The 14870-nt window shown below is 42.8% G+C and overlaps 1 protein-coding gene across 5 annotated transcripts; it reads left to right on the top strand.

The window, feature by feature from the left end:
* The first annotated feature begins 39 nt into the window (after positions 1–39).
* On the top strand, positions 40–14844 carry NBR1 (NBR1 autophagy cargo receptor). 5 transcript variants are annotated; one of them, XM_065855928.2, is made up of 21 exons: positions 40–221; positions 2426–2488; positions 3397–3415; positions 3783–3805; positions 3932–4135; positions 4661–4735; positions 5539–5756; positions 5843–6007; positions 6083–6289; positions 6643–6802; positions 6961–7248; positions 7402–7554; positions 7986–8061; positions 8904–9014; positions 9517–9678; positions 9803–9937; positions 10302–10665; positions 10959–11053; positions 11362–11440; positions 12047–12152; positions 12547–14844. In XM_065855928.2, exons 1-21 carry the CDS (start codon positions 63–65, stop codon positions 12715–12717), a joined length of 3033 nt encoding a protein of 1010 aa, XP_065712000.2. In that variant the 5' UTR covers positions 40–62; the 3' UTR covers positions 12718–14844. The 5 variants fall into 5 exon arrangements, with proteins under 5 accessions (XP_065712000.2, XP_065711999.2, XP_065711998.2 ...); XM_065855927.2 differs by having other exon boundaries at positions 12544–14844; XM_065855926.2 differs by having other exon boundaries at positions 9490–9678.
* The last annotated feature ends 26 nt before the right edge of the window (positions 14845–14870 follow it).

Raw genomic sequence — 14870 nt, 5'->3', positions numbered from 1 at the left:
GGCAGGCGCCGCGACCAGTAACACCGCGCGGAGGGCAGGGGGCTGGCCGCCGTCGCTCCGCCATGTTGTGTTCGTCGAGCTGTCTGACAGGGCCGCCCGGGGCTCTCGGGGAGCGCGGGATGGAGCCGCAGGTGAACCTCCGTGTCACCTGCCGGGGGGACACCCAGAGCTTCCTGGTGTCGGACTCGGCGCACACGACGTGGGCGGATGTGGAGGCCATGGTGAGCGCGGGGAGGGGGCTCGGGAGGCCACGCCGCGGGGAACCGTCTCCCTGAGGAACCGTCTCCGTGAGGCGCCGGGACCGTAAGCGTCTCTGAGAGGACCTAGCAGCTTCTTTTTCGCTTTCCTAAGAAGTGTCACCGGTTTCCCGGCCTGTTAGAAGTGTTTTATTTTCTCTCAGTTTCCCTTTTAGCGTTGGCAGTAACTTTAACTCTGTTATATACTTGGAATGGTGTGAAAAGTCAGTTTTGGGTAAAGCTCCTTGCAGGTCTCTTGTTTTAGTGTGTGAGCTGGTAACCTTAACTGTGTATTTTGCTGTTTTCCTGAGTTATGGATACTTGCTTTTGACACTGTACCCCTATAAAGTACGGTCTGCGCCTCTTATTTCCCATTATTTTACTCATTCAAGTGGCTATGGTGAAGTAACACCCTACAGTTGCTTATAGGGTGTTTTCCCGAACATTTATCTTTGCTCTCTGAAGTACTGAGTCACTGACGTACATTTCTGATTTCTTGCTTCCTGGTGCTCTGTGTTAGTTTGGATACAGTTGGTTTTGTTGGTGGGCCGTGCACTCATAGTTACTTATGCGGGTTTGTGTGGTGTGCAGTTGGTATATTGAAGAGGTTTTATTTTTTGGTTTGGTTGCTTATTTCCAGTGCTATCTAGTGAAAAATCCTCTATTGGCTGAAGTTGAAATTGTGTAGTAAGGATTTCCTTGGTTACGATGAAGGTGTGGTGATACATTATATCTATATATATGTAGATATAATTTTTTTCTATAGCAACTGTTTGTTTGTTTTTCTTTTTTTAGCTCACTCTCAAATTGCACCTTAACAAGTCCTGCCAGTACTTTACTTTCTCTCTTCCAGTGCTTTCTTTAGCTAGTTCAGGCTTAAAATACTCAGTGGCAAGTAGACCCAGCAGGAATGTCTGGAGTGGTCAGAGTTCCGCTTGCATCAAAGCTGAAGCAGGTTGCTCTGTAAGCGGTGGTGTTGCCCTTCATCTTAAGTAGTCTGAGGGTGTGTTTGCTCAAGGTGTGGTGTTCTACTAAAACAATGTTTCTCTAAGTAAGGTCAGTACCACTGGGTGTCTCTGCACTGTGTTGTGTGAATTACTGTTTCAAGGTAGTATCAGTTAAACTGCTTCTTCCTTGTGTTTTGATGTATTATTGAATGTGTCTGGTGTTTATAAGGGATTACCCGCTGTCTGGTTCTGTCTTGAGTTTTAGGGGAGGAATCTGTGGTACTAGATGGTGTGGATACAGACCTCAGTTCCTCCTTGATAAGTTGAGTTGGTTCTCTCGCTGCGCTCCCCAAATTAATTTGGACTATGTCACTGAAGAACCTGCCTGTAGCACATCTGTTGTGGGGCGTGTGTGGCTACGTCACTGTGCTCTTGCAGTGCAAAGTCCCAGCCATCTGCTGTCGTCTAAGGCCACTGTTCTGTTGAGTCCAGCCTAGCAGAATGTGTTCTGGTTAAAGTTTTTCAGAGAGAGTTTCCATCAAGAAAAATACAAGTTGTGTAGATAAACGATACAAAAATGCACATGAGCCTCAAAGGCTGTTATTCAGCACAGGGGAAACAACCACCTTCATTTATGGTTCGTTTGATGCTGTTTGTTCTGCCCTGTTAATGCAAACTACAAAGTAGCCGCTCGGCTTTACTCTCCTAATTCTAACGTCTGGAGTGGATTTATATGTTCAGATGTACAGCATGTCAGCCAGCGAGTAGCAGAATAAGTTACTTTGCTCTTTTTAAGCACTGGAATGAATCCTCGTTTTTCAAAACACAACCAGGTTTGTGGGGAAAAAGGGCTGCTCACCTGGGTGAGCTGCTTTTTCATGTAAAAGTCAGCATTCAGTGACTGTTGGCTTCAACCTTTGTAGTGTTTACTGTGGCTGAGTTTGTTAACCCTGAACTAGTCCTTTTGTAATGGAAAGGCAATTATTATTTATTTTGGGGTAAACATTAACTGGGGAAGGTGAAACATTAAAATAATTTCATTTTTTTTCTGTTAATCACAGCAAGTTAGTGAAGGTGGGAGGCAAGTTGTTTAACTCCAGAAGAATGGATGTTGTTTATTTCAACTGAGAGACTGAAGGGAGGGGCAGAAGGGTTAATATTTTTCCCTATTAATAATCATGATTAACGGAAAGCACCTGTAGTGCGGTCTCATTGTGGTCTTGTCTTCTTTTTCCCTTACAGGTTAAGGTTTCATTTGACCTGGACAACATTCAGATCAAATACATTGATGAGGATAATGATGAGGTAAAACACCACCCCAATTGCAACAGGTCTACCAATATGAGTGGTGTGAAACTTTCTGCCTCCTGATAATTTGTAGCGGGTCCTTCAAGAATGTCTGTTGTGTAGATCAGAGATGATGGTTTTGCCCCTCTGATAGGAATATATCTATTGGTCTTGTGTTTTCCCACCCTGTAAAAGCAGCTGGTGGTTCTGTGTGCTTTGAGGGAGGGATCTTTCTGTTGAGGGACTTATTTTACCTTTTATCAGTATAAGGTCGCTGTGAGTCTGTGTTTGCAGCCATGGTAAAGCTCTGTTGCTTCAATCTACGCTCGTTCCTCTGAAAAATGTAGGTCCCCTGCCATTAGCATATGTTTGCTTCCGTGATCTGGTGCTCTCAAATCCTCTGCTCGTTTTATGCAAATACTGTAATCTCCAAGCAGATTACTGACTCCGAAAACACATTGATTACTTCTGGTTGTCCTTGTTGAGTAACTTCCTGCTCGACATAACCTCACACACTCGTATTCTTTAGAGATTTGGAGTAGAATGGACCTCTCAAATAAATTAAAGAACAGTTAAGTGTTTCATGCTGAGCATTAACAGCAGCTGGTTGCAACCTCTGTGTACTTGTGTTGCAAACCCAGTAGTACCAGCACCAGCTTATTTCCAGTAGATGAGACCACGCTTGTTCTGGGTGCTCATAGCTGCCAGAGACTTTGCTAATTGTGCAGATCTAATAAAGGACATGGTCTGTGCCAGAACATACCAGCAGTGGTTAATGATTAAATGTGGCAGCTATAACAAATTCAGGTGAAGGAATGGTATTTTAGAGACTCTTGTTTAAAAGTACATTCATTCTGAAAGCGTGTTAACTTTAAGGGAATCACAACGTGTCGGTGGCTGTTACTCATGGATATTTCTCTTTGCAGGTCTCTGTGAACAGCAAAGGTGAGCTGCTACTTTATTGAAGTGAAATCGGTAAAGATGCCCCAACTGCTGTTACTCTTTTTGGAGAAGCAATTGAGAATACCTGCCTCTTGATTTTTGTGTGGGTGGGCATAAAATTCTTCTCAAAGGAAGGAGTTTTTGATTCCATTGGGAATGACTAAAATAATGGGATGTTTAGTCCCTAGGCTATGAAAACATGTTTGCTTGTTGCCGTATATACAACTTCTTCCTTCAGTAGCACTATTTTAAAAGAATGTACAGCAGGTGTGCGAGACCCTCCTTGATGGGAGGGTCCCTAAATGCTGTGTGCTAAACTTACGTCTGTGTTTGAGATGGAAAATTCACATTTCTTTCCCTTTTTCTTTAGAGGAATATGAAGAAGCTCTGAAGGTAAATGTTTTCTTGGACTTTTTTCTATATACTCATCCTTCTCCAACCTCTTCTGTGTTTTTACAAGGTTTTGTATGTTGGTTCTAGGTGGAATAAACATGGTGTATTTATGTACTGTTTATTTAGATTGCAGTTAAACAAGGAAATCGTCTCCAGATGAATGTGTATGAAGGAAACTCTTCTCTGAAAGGAGCTTCTTGTTCTTCGCAACTACGTGAAAAAACTGTGACAGAAAAGTCGACACTTAAAGACGAGAAGAAACCCCTTTTGCACTGTTCCACACTAGCTCGGGGGTTAGAGGAAGACTTAAAAAAGGAGATGACAATTCAGGTAGGATGCAGAGCTAGATTGTATATGTATTAAAACGTTTTATAGACTGATCGTCATCTTTACCCATACATAATAACTCTAAGCTCAGAAGCTGTTCTTCATGTTCAGCTACCAACACCCATTGAAACTCGCAAAATCGTTTGAATGTCTTCGAGAGGATATTTTGATACTGTGTTTAGAAACCCAGATTCTTTCATGTTGACCATTTTTAAGTATTTCGACAAACAAAGCAGTTGGTTTCCTGAAGCCCCGATTGCCATCTAGTCGTAATTTCTGGTTGACTTGATTTCTTTGGGTGTAATTACCCTCAAATGCAAATAACGGAGAAATATTTCAGGGAAGTGTCAGTGGCTTTCTTGTGTTGCTTTTCCACTGTTTTCTGAAGAACTTGAGTTTTTTTAAGGACACTTAGGGGGATTGCTCTTGGAAAGTGCTTCATTTGTATTGAGGTTTTGTTTTTTTCAGCTTTGCATACTTTACATTTGTGACTTATTTTTGTGATGTGTGTGTTTGTGTGTTTCCCAGCAAAAGTTAAATCACACTAGAACAGGAAGAACAAGTGAAAATCCTCCAGAATGGTTTACTAGCTACTTGGAAACGGTAAGTCTGTTTTCTTCTGAAGCTCATAGAAGCTTCCGGGCACTAATAATGAGAGAGGATGTGAAATATGGTGTTGCTGTTGAGACTCTTGCTTGACCGGTTCCAGCAGGGTAATACTTAGCGTTTCTGACATTTGAAGTATGGCGTTTGATGACCTTGCTTTTCTTGATTGTTCAGTTTAAGAAAATACTTTCTGGAGGCCAGTGAGTATAACCTAGAGATTAATAAGATGTGGGCGTTGACTTGTTTTGAACAGCAAATAAACATGAATGGGATGCTAAGAATTAATTAGTGAGTTCTTGAAAAGATACAGAGGTACACCAGTATATACATTTATCTTTAAGCTTTTTATTTCTAGCATCTCTCTTGCTTTGCCACCTCTTTATACAAACTAAAGATAGGGGAACTTAATGGTTGTATTCCAAGCATCCCTTGGGGGACAAAATCAGGGCTTAATGATAGAGACTCCAGAGGGACTTTTTTGGGAGTTGTGATAATTGTCTCAGAGATGAGTTTTCTTCCCTTTTTGCAAGAGTGTGCAAGAGCTTTAATATTGTAAATGTACATATATATGTTTTTTAATTTGCCTTGTTAAAACCTATGGGCTGGTATTTTCTGAAATACAAATCCTCTTTGAGGAATATGATACTTGTTTAATTTTATCTGGCATGTGCTGGGGGGGATGGGAAGCGGATTCTGAGCTGCTTTGTGGCTTATGGATTAAGAGACTCAGGACAGTATAATTCAACTTCTGAACCTGCATAGGTGGATCTCGCCATGAATACTTCAATTTTATTTTCCAGTTCAGGGAGCAAGTGGTTAAAGAAACTGTTGAGAAACTGGAACAGAAGCTGTATGAGAAGCTTGTTCAGCCCAGTCAGCCTCCGGATTTTTCTGAGGGCTCAATTACGGCAGGACCTCCCACTTCAGAGAGCCAGTCAGGGACCGGCAACCAGTGCGACTGGCTGATCTCCTGCTGCAACTGCCAGGCCCGGATTGTTGGAGTTCGCTACCAGTGCAGGTAGAGCATGGCGAGAGATGGGAGTGAGCGAAACTGAACATGGTTAAACAGCCTCTTGCTAACTGTCCTGCTTCTCTACTTTGCAGCCTTTGTCCAGCCTACAATATCTGTGAACAGTGTGAAGCAGGAACATACGCACATGATCCTAATCATGTTTTATTGAAGCTGCGAAGACCTGTACCGTGTGTGGCTGAAAATTACAGCCTTGCAGAGTTTTCACCTCGCCTCCCTGCTACTCTGGAGCAAGTTAGGTAAATGGTGACACTTGGCAGTACAAGATTATTCTGATAGCAAAGTGGAAACTAGGTGGCTTATTCTCTTTGCAGACTCCAGAAACAGATGGACAAAAGGTTTCTGAAGGCAGAAAAGCAAAGATTACGAGCAGAGAAGAAACAGCGGAAGGCAGAGGTCCGAGAGCTCAAAAAGCAGCTCAAATTGCACAGGAAAATTCATCTCTGGAACTCTGTCCATGTATTGGAAACCAGTGGCTCACCTGCCCTGAAATCTGAGAGTCTCCAACCAAATACCTTCCTGTAAGAAATGTTGGTAACTGATAAATAGATAAATCAAGTGAAGAAGAGCAAACTTTTCTCTGTTAAACCTTAGTTCTGTAATTATTGTAAAATTCTTCCAAATAAGCCAATCTTGTTTTGATGTGTTTTCTTTTTTCCTAAAGAAAAGAAAGCAAACTGTTATGTGGTCTTTAGACTCAAGGTTAAAACAGTAACTAATATGTTAGAATTTTGAAACACTTTTAGAGAGAAAAGAATAAAACAAACTAAATGGAATGTTGTATTTTTAGCCAGTGAAATAGCAGATGAATTATTTCCTTGGTTTTGCTGTTTTTTTAATGTATCTTTGTTTGTTTCCTCCCCCTGAATCCCAGGACTCCTACTCAACCCTTCCAAGCAATTGTCCCAACGCTCAGCGCGGTGTTTGTGGATGAGAATTTGCCGGATGGGACTCGCTTGCAACCAGGGACCAAGTTTATCAAACACTGGCGAATGAAAAATACTGGCAATGTGGAGTGGAGCTCCGACACAAAGGTATCTTCCCTTTGCTATTACTTCTACACACTAAAATTGTTCTGGAAGATATTTGCGTGTATTAGGAATCGACAGAGAATTGATGAAGATTTTACTACCCACGGTTAGCAGAGAAGCTTGTGAAGTTAACTTTTGTTTTTTTCTGCCGTGTATTTCAGCTGAAGCTCATGTGGGGCAACCTGACCTTGGCGTCTTCTGAAAAGAAAGATGTGTTAGTGCCGTCCCTTCCAGCAGGACAAGTAGGAACTGTTTCAGTGGAGTTTGTAGCTCCTAATATAGAAGGAACTTACACATCTCACTGGAGACTGTCGCACCGAGGGGAGCAGTTTGGGCCCAGGATCTGGTGCAGTATTGTTGTGGATCCCTCCCCAGCTCCTGACTCTTTTGAAAGCAATTGGAAGGATTCTGACTCCTGTCAGAAGGATAAAGCTTCCAGCACCAAAGAGGCAAGTAACTCATGTGGTATTTGAGGCAGTTCTGAATTGTTAGAGCTTGTCCTTTTGGTTTATAAACAATATTCAGGCTTTACATTTCAGGTAAGTGTTTTATTTGCTGCCTGCCTAAGTACCTTCTGGGACGTTGGTTTTTTGCTTTTGCAGGATGCTTCCTTAAAGACAGAAGCAGGCGCTCAGTTGATGGGTGAAACCATGGACCAGGCTGAAATACCTCTGCCAACTATTCCTTTAAAGATCAAAAACCTGCCAAGCGAGAGAGAATTTTATATCCCGTCTGTCGATCTCCTCACAGCACAGGTAAGGTGTAAAATTCAGGTGGAGATGAACTGCTTTTGTGTACATAGATATCCATAAGAATAAGAAGCTCTAAAATAACCACTATATTTTCAGGAAGAGTATATTGAGTTTTATATAGCAGAAATATTTTGAGTTAGTATCAGGGACTGTCACTATATGTGCAGGATAGACTAAGATTCTCAATGAAGAGTCACAGGGTTGGGTTATTCTCTGGCCCCTAAAAAGGGAGTACTTAGCTTTGCCTCTTGCTGCCCTAATTTGTGTACCATAATCTGTGACATGGATGTACGTTATGGGAAAGCCAACCTCCAAGTAACTAACAAAGAGGCGTAAACTTATTTGGAAGTTAATAGGATCTGATGCTGGGAAGTACAGCATAAATACTCCATTTTGGGGTTTGCTGATGCAAACTGTCGTGTTTCTTTCTGTAGGATTTGCTGTCCTTTGAGCTGCTGGACATCAATATTGTGCAGGAGCTGGAGCGGGTGCCACACAATACTCCTGTTGGTAAGGTTCTTATGTTCTGTGTGCTGTTATGGGCATTTCAAGCTAGCAGTTTATCCAAAGAAAAGCTGAACTTATTTGTGCAAAAAGCTTATTTGCTCTTCAGGGTAGAGTGTCAAGGAAGGGAGCCAGGAGACCTGCGTGGTTAAACAGGGACTGCTGGGTGTGCTCAAGTGGAAGAGGAGAGTGTACAGATCATGGAAGGAGGGGCTGGCCGCTTGGGGAGAACATCAGGCTGTTGGCACAGGGTGTAGGGAGGCAACTAGGAAGGCTGAGGCCTCCTTAGAATTCAACCTGGTGAGAGGGGTCAAGGACAATAGGAAGAGCTTTTTCCAGTCCACGGCAGATAAAACTAACACCAGAGGCAATGTAAACCCACTGATGAACGAGGTGGGTGCCCTGGTGACAGAAGATCCAGAGAAGGCAGAGTTTCCCAAGTCTTGGGAAACGGGAGAGGTGCCTGAGGACTGAAGGAAAGCAAATGGCACTGCAGTCTTCAGAAAGGGTGAGAAGGAGGACCTGGGTAACTCCAGACCGGTCAGCATCACCTCCACCCCTGGGAAACTGATGGAACGGCTTCTCCTTGGTGCCATCTCAAGGCAGATCAGGGAGAAGAGGGGCATTAGGGGCAGTCAGCATGGCCTCACCAAGGGGAAGTCGTGCTTGACCAACCTCATTGACTGTTATAAGGACATAACAAGATGGATGGATGATGGCAGAGCGGTGGACGTGATCTCCCTTGACTTTAGTAAGGCATTTGACACAGAACTCAAAAGGTTGCCTTCTGGAGGAAGGAAGCTTCCTATTCCTTTAGTATCACATATCTTTGCTCCTTTGTTTTTCAGACATGACTCCGTGCATGTCCCCTCTGCCACACGATGGCCCCTGGCTGGAGAAGCCTGGCTTGGGTCAGATACAGGAGGAGAACGAGGGAAGTGGATTTAAACCCGTCCCTGGTAAGCCGTATTCACGGGGAGCATGGGGTGGGAGGAGGAGGATGTTGTTGCTGCTGTGCAGTCGTCAGTCTCAGTGTCTAAAAACGATTTTAACTCCTCTCTTTCCCTTTGGTGGAAAAACAAACAATTGTTTTGCTCATAAAGCTGTAGTCTGACACTGCTTTTTGATTGTAGAAGTTGGAGCTTAATATATGTAGAATTCAGAAATACAAGTGTTTCTCGATTTGTCTAAATACTGGAGTTGTTGGGAGAAATAACAATTTGCTCTTTATAGACTGGACTGTACTCAGACCCTCCCGGTGTGGCCCCCATGCTTCTCAATCACCTTCACATTCAACTTGAACTGAATTCCAAAGTCTCTCAATTTTTAGAAAGAATTAACACAGTCAATATTAGCCTTTGCTAACCTAAAAAATTCTTATACTTCCATTTCCTCGTGGTAGCGTTCAAGTAATGTTATGCTTCCCTTTCAAAGGAATGACGGAAACCTGCTTTCCTGCAGATCCTTCCGCAGTCAAAGGGAAAGCTGAACATCCATTGAACCAGGAGGAAGGCGAAGAAGACATGAGTGGGACTCAGTTTGTCTGTGAAACCGTCATTCGCTCTCTAACCCTGGATGCTGCACCCGACCATAAGCCCCCCCAAAAAAAGAAAATTCTCCAGAGTAAGTACTGGCTGTGGCTGCTGTCTGTGGGTTTACTTTGTTACAGCCAGACATTGGCCACAAATGACCCTGCGCTGTAGGTGGTGACACTGCTTTAATTGATTTTTCCTGATTGTTTTGTTAGACTCTCTGCAAACATTGCAAGACACCTTCAGTTGCAACATGCTAAATGAAGCATCTCCTCGGATAAAGGCTGATTCCACTTCTAAAAAGGAAGCAGAGATTCATCAGTCAGAGGCGATGCCAGAAAATGACTGTGGTGAGTAAAAAGCTGTAAAAAGGGCTACCAAGAAATTGTGTAAAACTTAATGTAGCTTCACGTCAGTGCTTTGAACTTCCTGATGCATGTAATAGGGAGCTGAAAACTACTGTTGAAGTTCTCCGTGATGTCTTATTCCTGTTTTAAATATTAATATCAACAACATATTTGCATATTAACAGTAAGATCTATTATTCTTTTGCACTATACCTCTACCCTCAACAGACAAAGTGATACCATTAATAGCAGCAGCAAAGGTTTGTGTTGTTTTGGAATTATTGCCTTTCATGTTTGGTACGATCTTATCTTTGCTGTTATCCATAGAAAATGGACAATTGTTAATAAGTCACTTTTATCCTGTTAGGGAACCTTCCCCTGTCTGATGGGAGAGCAAACCCCTCTGGTGATACTGGCAATTCTGATGAAGAGGAGGATGATGATAAAGATGACGTTCAAAGTCAAGGCTCCTCTGCTTCCTCAGAGGATTACATCATTATTCTCCCCGAGTGCTTCGACACCAGTCGCCCTTTGGGGGAGTCTTTGTATAGTTCGGCTCTTTCTCAGCCCAGTTTGGAAAAGACCGGAGAACCTGAAACAGGAGCAGAGGATCCAGAGGGAGTGAGCCAGCCACAGATCTGCAGTGTCAGTGAGATTCTGACAACTTCCCAAACGCTGGCTGTGGTGCCCCTGACCCCAGAGGTTGTGGACACCTCACCCCAGACACAAAGGTAACGCCTCTTGCACAAGAACAGAAGGGTGACGTGTTGCTGTGGAGTCTGCAGGGTCTTGTGCTTAAGTTCAGTGTCTGAACAGAAATCGTTGCAGCGAGTGTTTTATCACTGACTGGTGTGACCATTCTAAATCCTATAACTTTTTATAAAGCCTGTACTTGATGTGTGTGAGAGAGGTAAAGGCGGCAGCATGTGAAGCTGCTGCTTTTGTCTGTCCAAGCTTGACTTCCCTACACGTGTACATGTAGAATGAATGTAGTAAAAGTCACTTTTTTGTCTTATGTTCTCAGGAATCTTGCATCTCTGCAGAACGATCTCTTCCAAGAACCAAACGTGCCGCTGTCAGAGAACATCTCTTCCACTCCTCAGAATCAAATAAGAGAAGGTATTGACGGTACCTAACAAAGGGCACATCCACATCACCTATTCCTTATGCCTAGTATTGGATTTGGGGTCTTGTTATTCTTGAGTAGAGCAGAAATCTACCAAGTAATGATTTTTTTATCTTGAAATTCTTTGGGTTGTTCTGACTGCAGTCAGAACCCTGTATACCCAGTTTGTGTCTGGATAACTAGGCTTGAAAGTATTAATTTTGGACTGCATGCCTCTCCGTTCCGTTTGTGTACATGTTGCATCTCCTCAGCTTCTCATTAACTGGACATTTTGATATGATTTTTGTTCTTCCTGTTCCAGAACCCAGTGGTGAAGATGGTCGTGGACCAGGAGCTTCTGGATTCCCAGCTAGTAAACAGAACTGCCCAGAATACCCGAGGTAATGAAGCTGGGACTTCACAAATGCTATTTTAAACGAAGAACTGCTAAATTAGGCACCTAGGAAACAACACTGGCTTAGATTTCATGTGTCAGTACCTTGGGAGAAAGGCCTCCCTTGTTAAAGGAAACATGGGGTTTTTTCCTCTAAAATCTCAGGACTCTTAGAATAGGGATTTTGTAAGTTAGCTACAAAGTTAAGCATTGTAGGATACTGAAAACTGGAGGAATGATAAAAGATTGAGCAGAATATTAAGTGACTTAAGAACTGGTGGAAAACCAATGGAAGTTACTCTGGCCTGAATGGATGTGTCACAGTGTGCAGCTTTCATATAGAGATTTGTTCTGAGTACAAATACTTAATTCTTTACAAAAATGGCCATGTTATGGAAAACAATCTCATGTAGTTTACTGTAAAACCACATTTTGATATATTAAGAAGGAAGGGATGGATAGCTCAGTCCTGAAGAGCAATGATTCCTTTGGATCGTAGGTTGTTCTCTCCAACAAGAACCAAGTCTCAGTTGACACATCAACAGACAGATTCGCTTTCGAGGGAAACAAAGACTTGGCTTTGACCCTGAAGTAATTCCTGACTACTTTGCAGGTACCCCCAAGGAAGCAGCATCGCAGGAGAAATAGTTAAAGGAGCTTTGTCCGTTGCTGCTTCTGCCTACAAAGCATTATTTGCTGGACCACCCATTCTAGAACAGGTAAATGTCGCTCCTGAACGCTCTGGGAGTTCCATAGAAAGCCAGCCTTAAAATTATAGACTTATTTTTTAATAAATGTTATCAGTATTCTGTGTAGGAATTCATGCAACAGTAAAATGTTAAATTTGATGGCATTCCTTTGAAATATGTTGCTGTCCCAGCACGTGGGGAAATCCATACCATGGGGATGGAGTTACATCTCCTGTAGTGTCACATGAGAGCAGTAATTCCCCTGTGTAAGAGAACAGGGGAGGTGAATATCAACAACTTAGTTGTGAACAAAAAGGGCCTCTGTGCCTTAATTATATCCCAGTATAATGCAGGACAGCTGCTTCGAATGGCAAAAACAAATTATGGCTTTTAGCTTATCTTAATGATGTTTTCCTTGCAGCAGCCCGCGGCTCCCGAGGAGCACACTGCGGCCCTGCTGTCCAGCCTCTGCGAGATGGGCTTCTGCGACAGGCACCTGAACCTGCGGCTGCTCAAGAAACACAACAATAACATGGTGCAAGTGGTAACCGAATTGCTTCAGATCAGTAACGGTGACCAGTGCAGCCGATACTGACCCTTCCTGGTGGAGGAGGAATCCTCTGCATGGAGTGAACTCTCATTAAATACTACAACAGTAGCAGGCTGCTCCTCGGCTCCTTTCTCTTTGGAGGTGTGACTAAAACCTTGGCTTTTCTTTGAGCTTTTGACTTGTTTTCTTCTCATGGAAATGTCACACAGTGCTTGTCACAGCATCTGATGAACTGGAGACCAGAATTTCAGCTGTTACTTGGACCTCATAGTTAAACGAGTAGCCTTTAGGTCTCTGACTTCATACCAAGTTCTTTTATCAGGGAATCCTGTAGAATTCCTTCAAGCTTCCACCAGGATGAGAACTTCTCCTTCTATTGTGTGTTCGTTTTTTCTTTCTCTTTTTTAGGCAGCTGGAAACCTGTTTTGTTGACTTTTAACGAGCTTTGGAATAGGAACCAATGTAAAATGCTGCTGTAAAACGTAGTCTTGCCTAATTTACAAGAAATGCCCACAACTCACAACTTGTTTCTTCCAGCAGGACTTAGTAATTGATTTGTCCAGTGCATGGAGGTCACGTAACAGATTGAAACCTTACAAATGATTCTTAGAAGAACAAAGTTGCTCAGACACAAAAGCCATAGTGAGCCACCAAACAGTTTTGGAAAGTCTGAAAGTGAAACTGCTGTTGAACTGATGACTGGCAGGAAAGCTGTGGTTTCTTGTAGCAGAAAGAAGCAGGGAAGTGAATTTACCAGCAGCAGTCAAACCATTTCTAGCAATATCAGTGCAAAACATCTTTAACAGCAAAACATATCCTACATAAAGTATGTTGTTAAAAATGGAGTGTAGGGGTAGGAGAAGCCTTTCTAAGACTATTTACAAACTCTTTGTGAAAATGTGAAGTTTGACTGTTGTTTTTTCAGTATAGTGCAAACCTCTTGTTCTGGTGATACCACAGAAGAATTGAAGCGTGTGTACAAACAGACCTGGGCTGGAGTAAAATTCTGGTACCGTTTATGAACGGGAAGAGTGGTTGAGGTAGAGATCGTGACTTCACAGGTGGAGAAATGCATTAACTGAAGCAGCTTTAAGTGTAGCATCTCCTGTGATGCTTCTGGCTGCTCCTGTGTTTCCATCGACACATCCGTAGGATTCATTTTCCTCACAAAATTCCATATTGAATTTGGAAATCTAAGAATTCCCTTCTAAAATGCGCTGAGAGAGATTGGATTCTGAGGAATCGCACGCAGTGCTGCTGTGCAGTGGTGAGTCCATCGCTCCCTCGAAGGTGACAGCAGCCTTGGCCACTTTCTTTCTTTCAAGCAGCCTTGTTTCCGTGCTGCAGTGACAGACCATTGATCCTAAAGTATTTTATTACTGCTGCTTCAAACCAGGGTGTTCCTGTTCGTCACCGCGTAGCTGAGCAGCAGCAGGATTGTGACCGAGCAGGTGACCAGTAGTAGTAATTTTTTAAAGAACTACATAAATACCCTTAGAGATAAGATACCATTAAAATAAGAGAAAAAAAAAATGTATCATAGCAGTTTTGTTCTAAACCTATTTTTATAGATTGTGGAAGATATACTCTTAAATGTTTATTTTGAAATACAGTAGAACTATTTTGTGGTGGTTCCCATCTCTGTACACCAGTACAGCTGTGCTGTGGACCAGCTAAAGATCTTTCTGTAACTTGAATCTACTTGGTTTCTTTTTTCTCACTGTTTTGAGAACCTGTTGGCTCCTGCCCGCTGTAGGAAGAGGAAAGCACGTGGATGGAGTGGTGGTATCTGCTTTGCTCTGGAACGCCCAGCAGGACACCCGTTCTTTCTGCGTGTACGTTCATACTTAGAATGTTAATGTGTTCTATCAATTAACAAAACTCTAAACTGTTTGAGGTTGAACACGTCATCGCAGATGAAACGTGAAGTGTGCGATGCATTTTCTTTTCTTCCATAGGTTACTTTTTACTAGGGTTTAGATAACGTACGCTCAGGCTTCCGTTCTGTTTCCGTTGGCTTTGTATATTTTGTTAATGGCCGCATGGTATAATTTATAATATATCTTAGAGCACAGCTGTGACTCTGTATCTGATTTAGGGCGAGCACTTTAATGGCACCTGGTATGAGGAGGCACCTTTTGCTCCCTCGTCACAATAAAGCTCTTGATCCCCTGGTTGTCCCTCAGGTTGTCCCTCGG

The sequence above is a fragment of the Patagioenas fasciata genome, chromosome 22 (genome assembly GCF_037038585.1).
Source record: "Patagioenas fasciata isolate bPatFas1 chromosome 22, bPatFas1.hap1, whole genome shotgun sequence".
Classification (NCBI taxonomy): domain Eukaryota; kingdom Metazoa; phylum Chordata; class Aves; order Columbiformes; family Columbidae; genus Patagioenas; species Patagioenas fasciata.
This window is presented reverse-complemented; position numbering and strand designations above follow the sequence as displayed.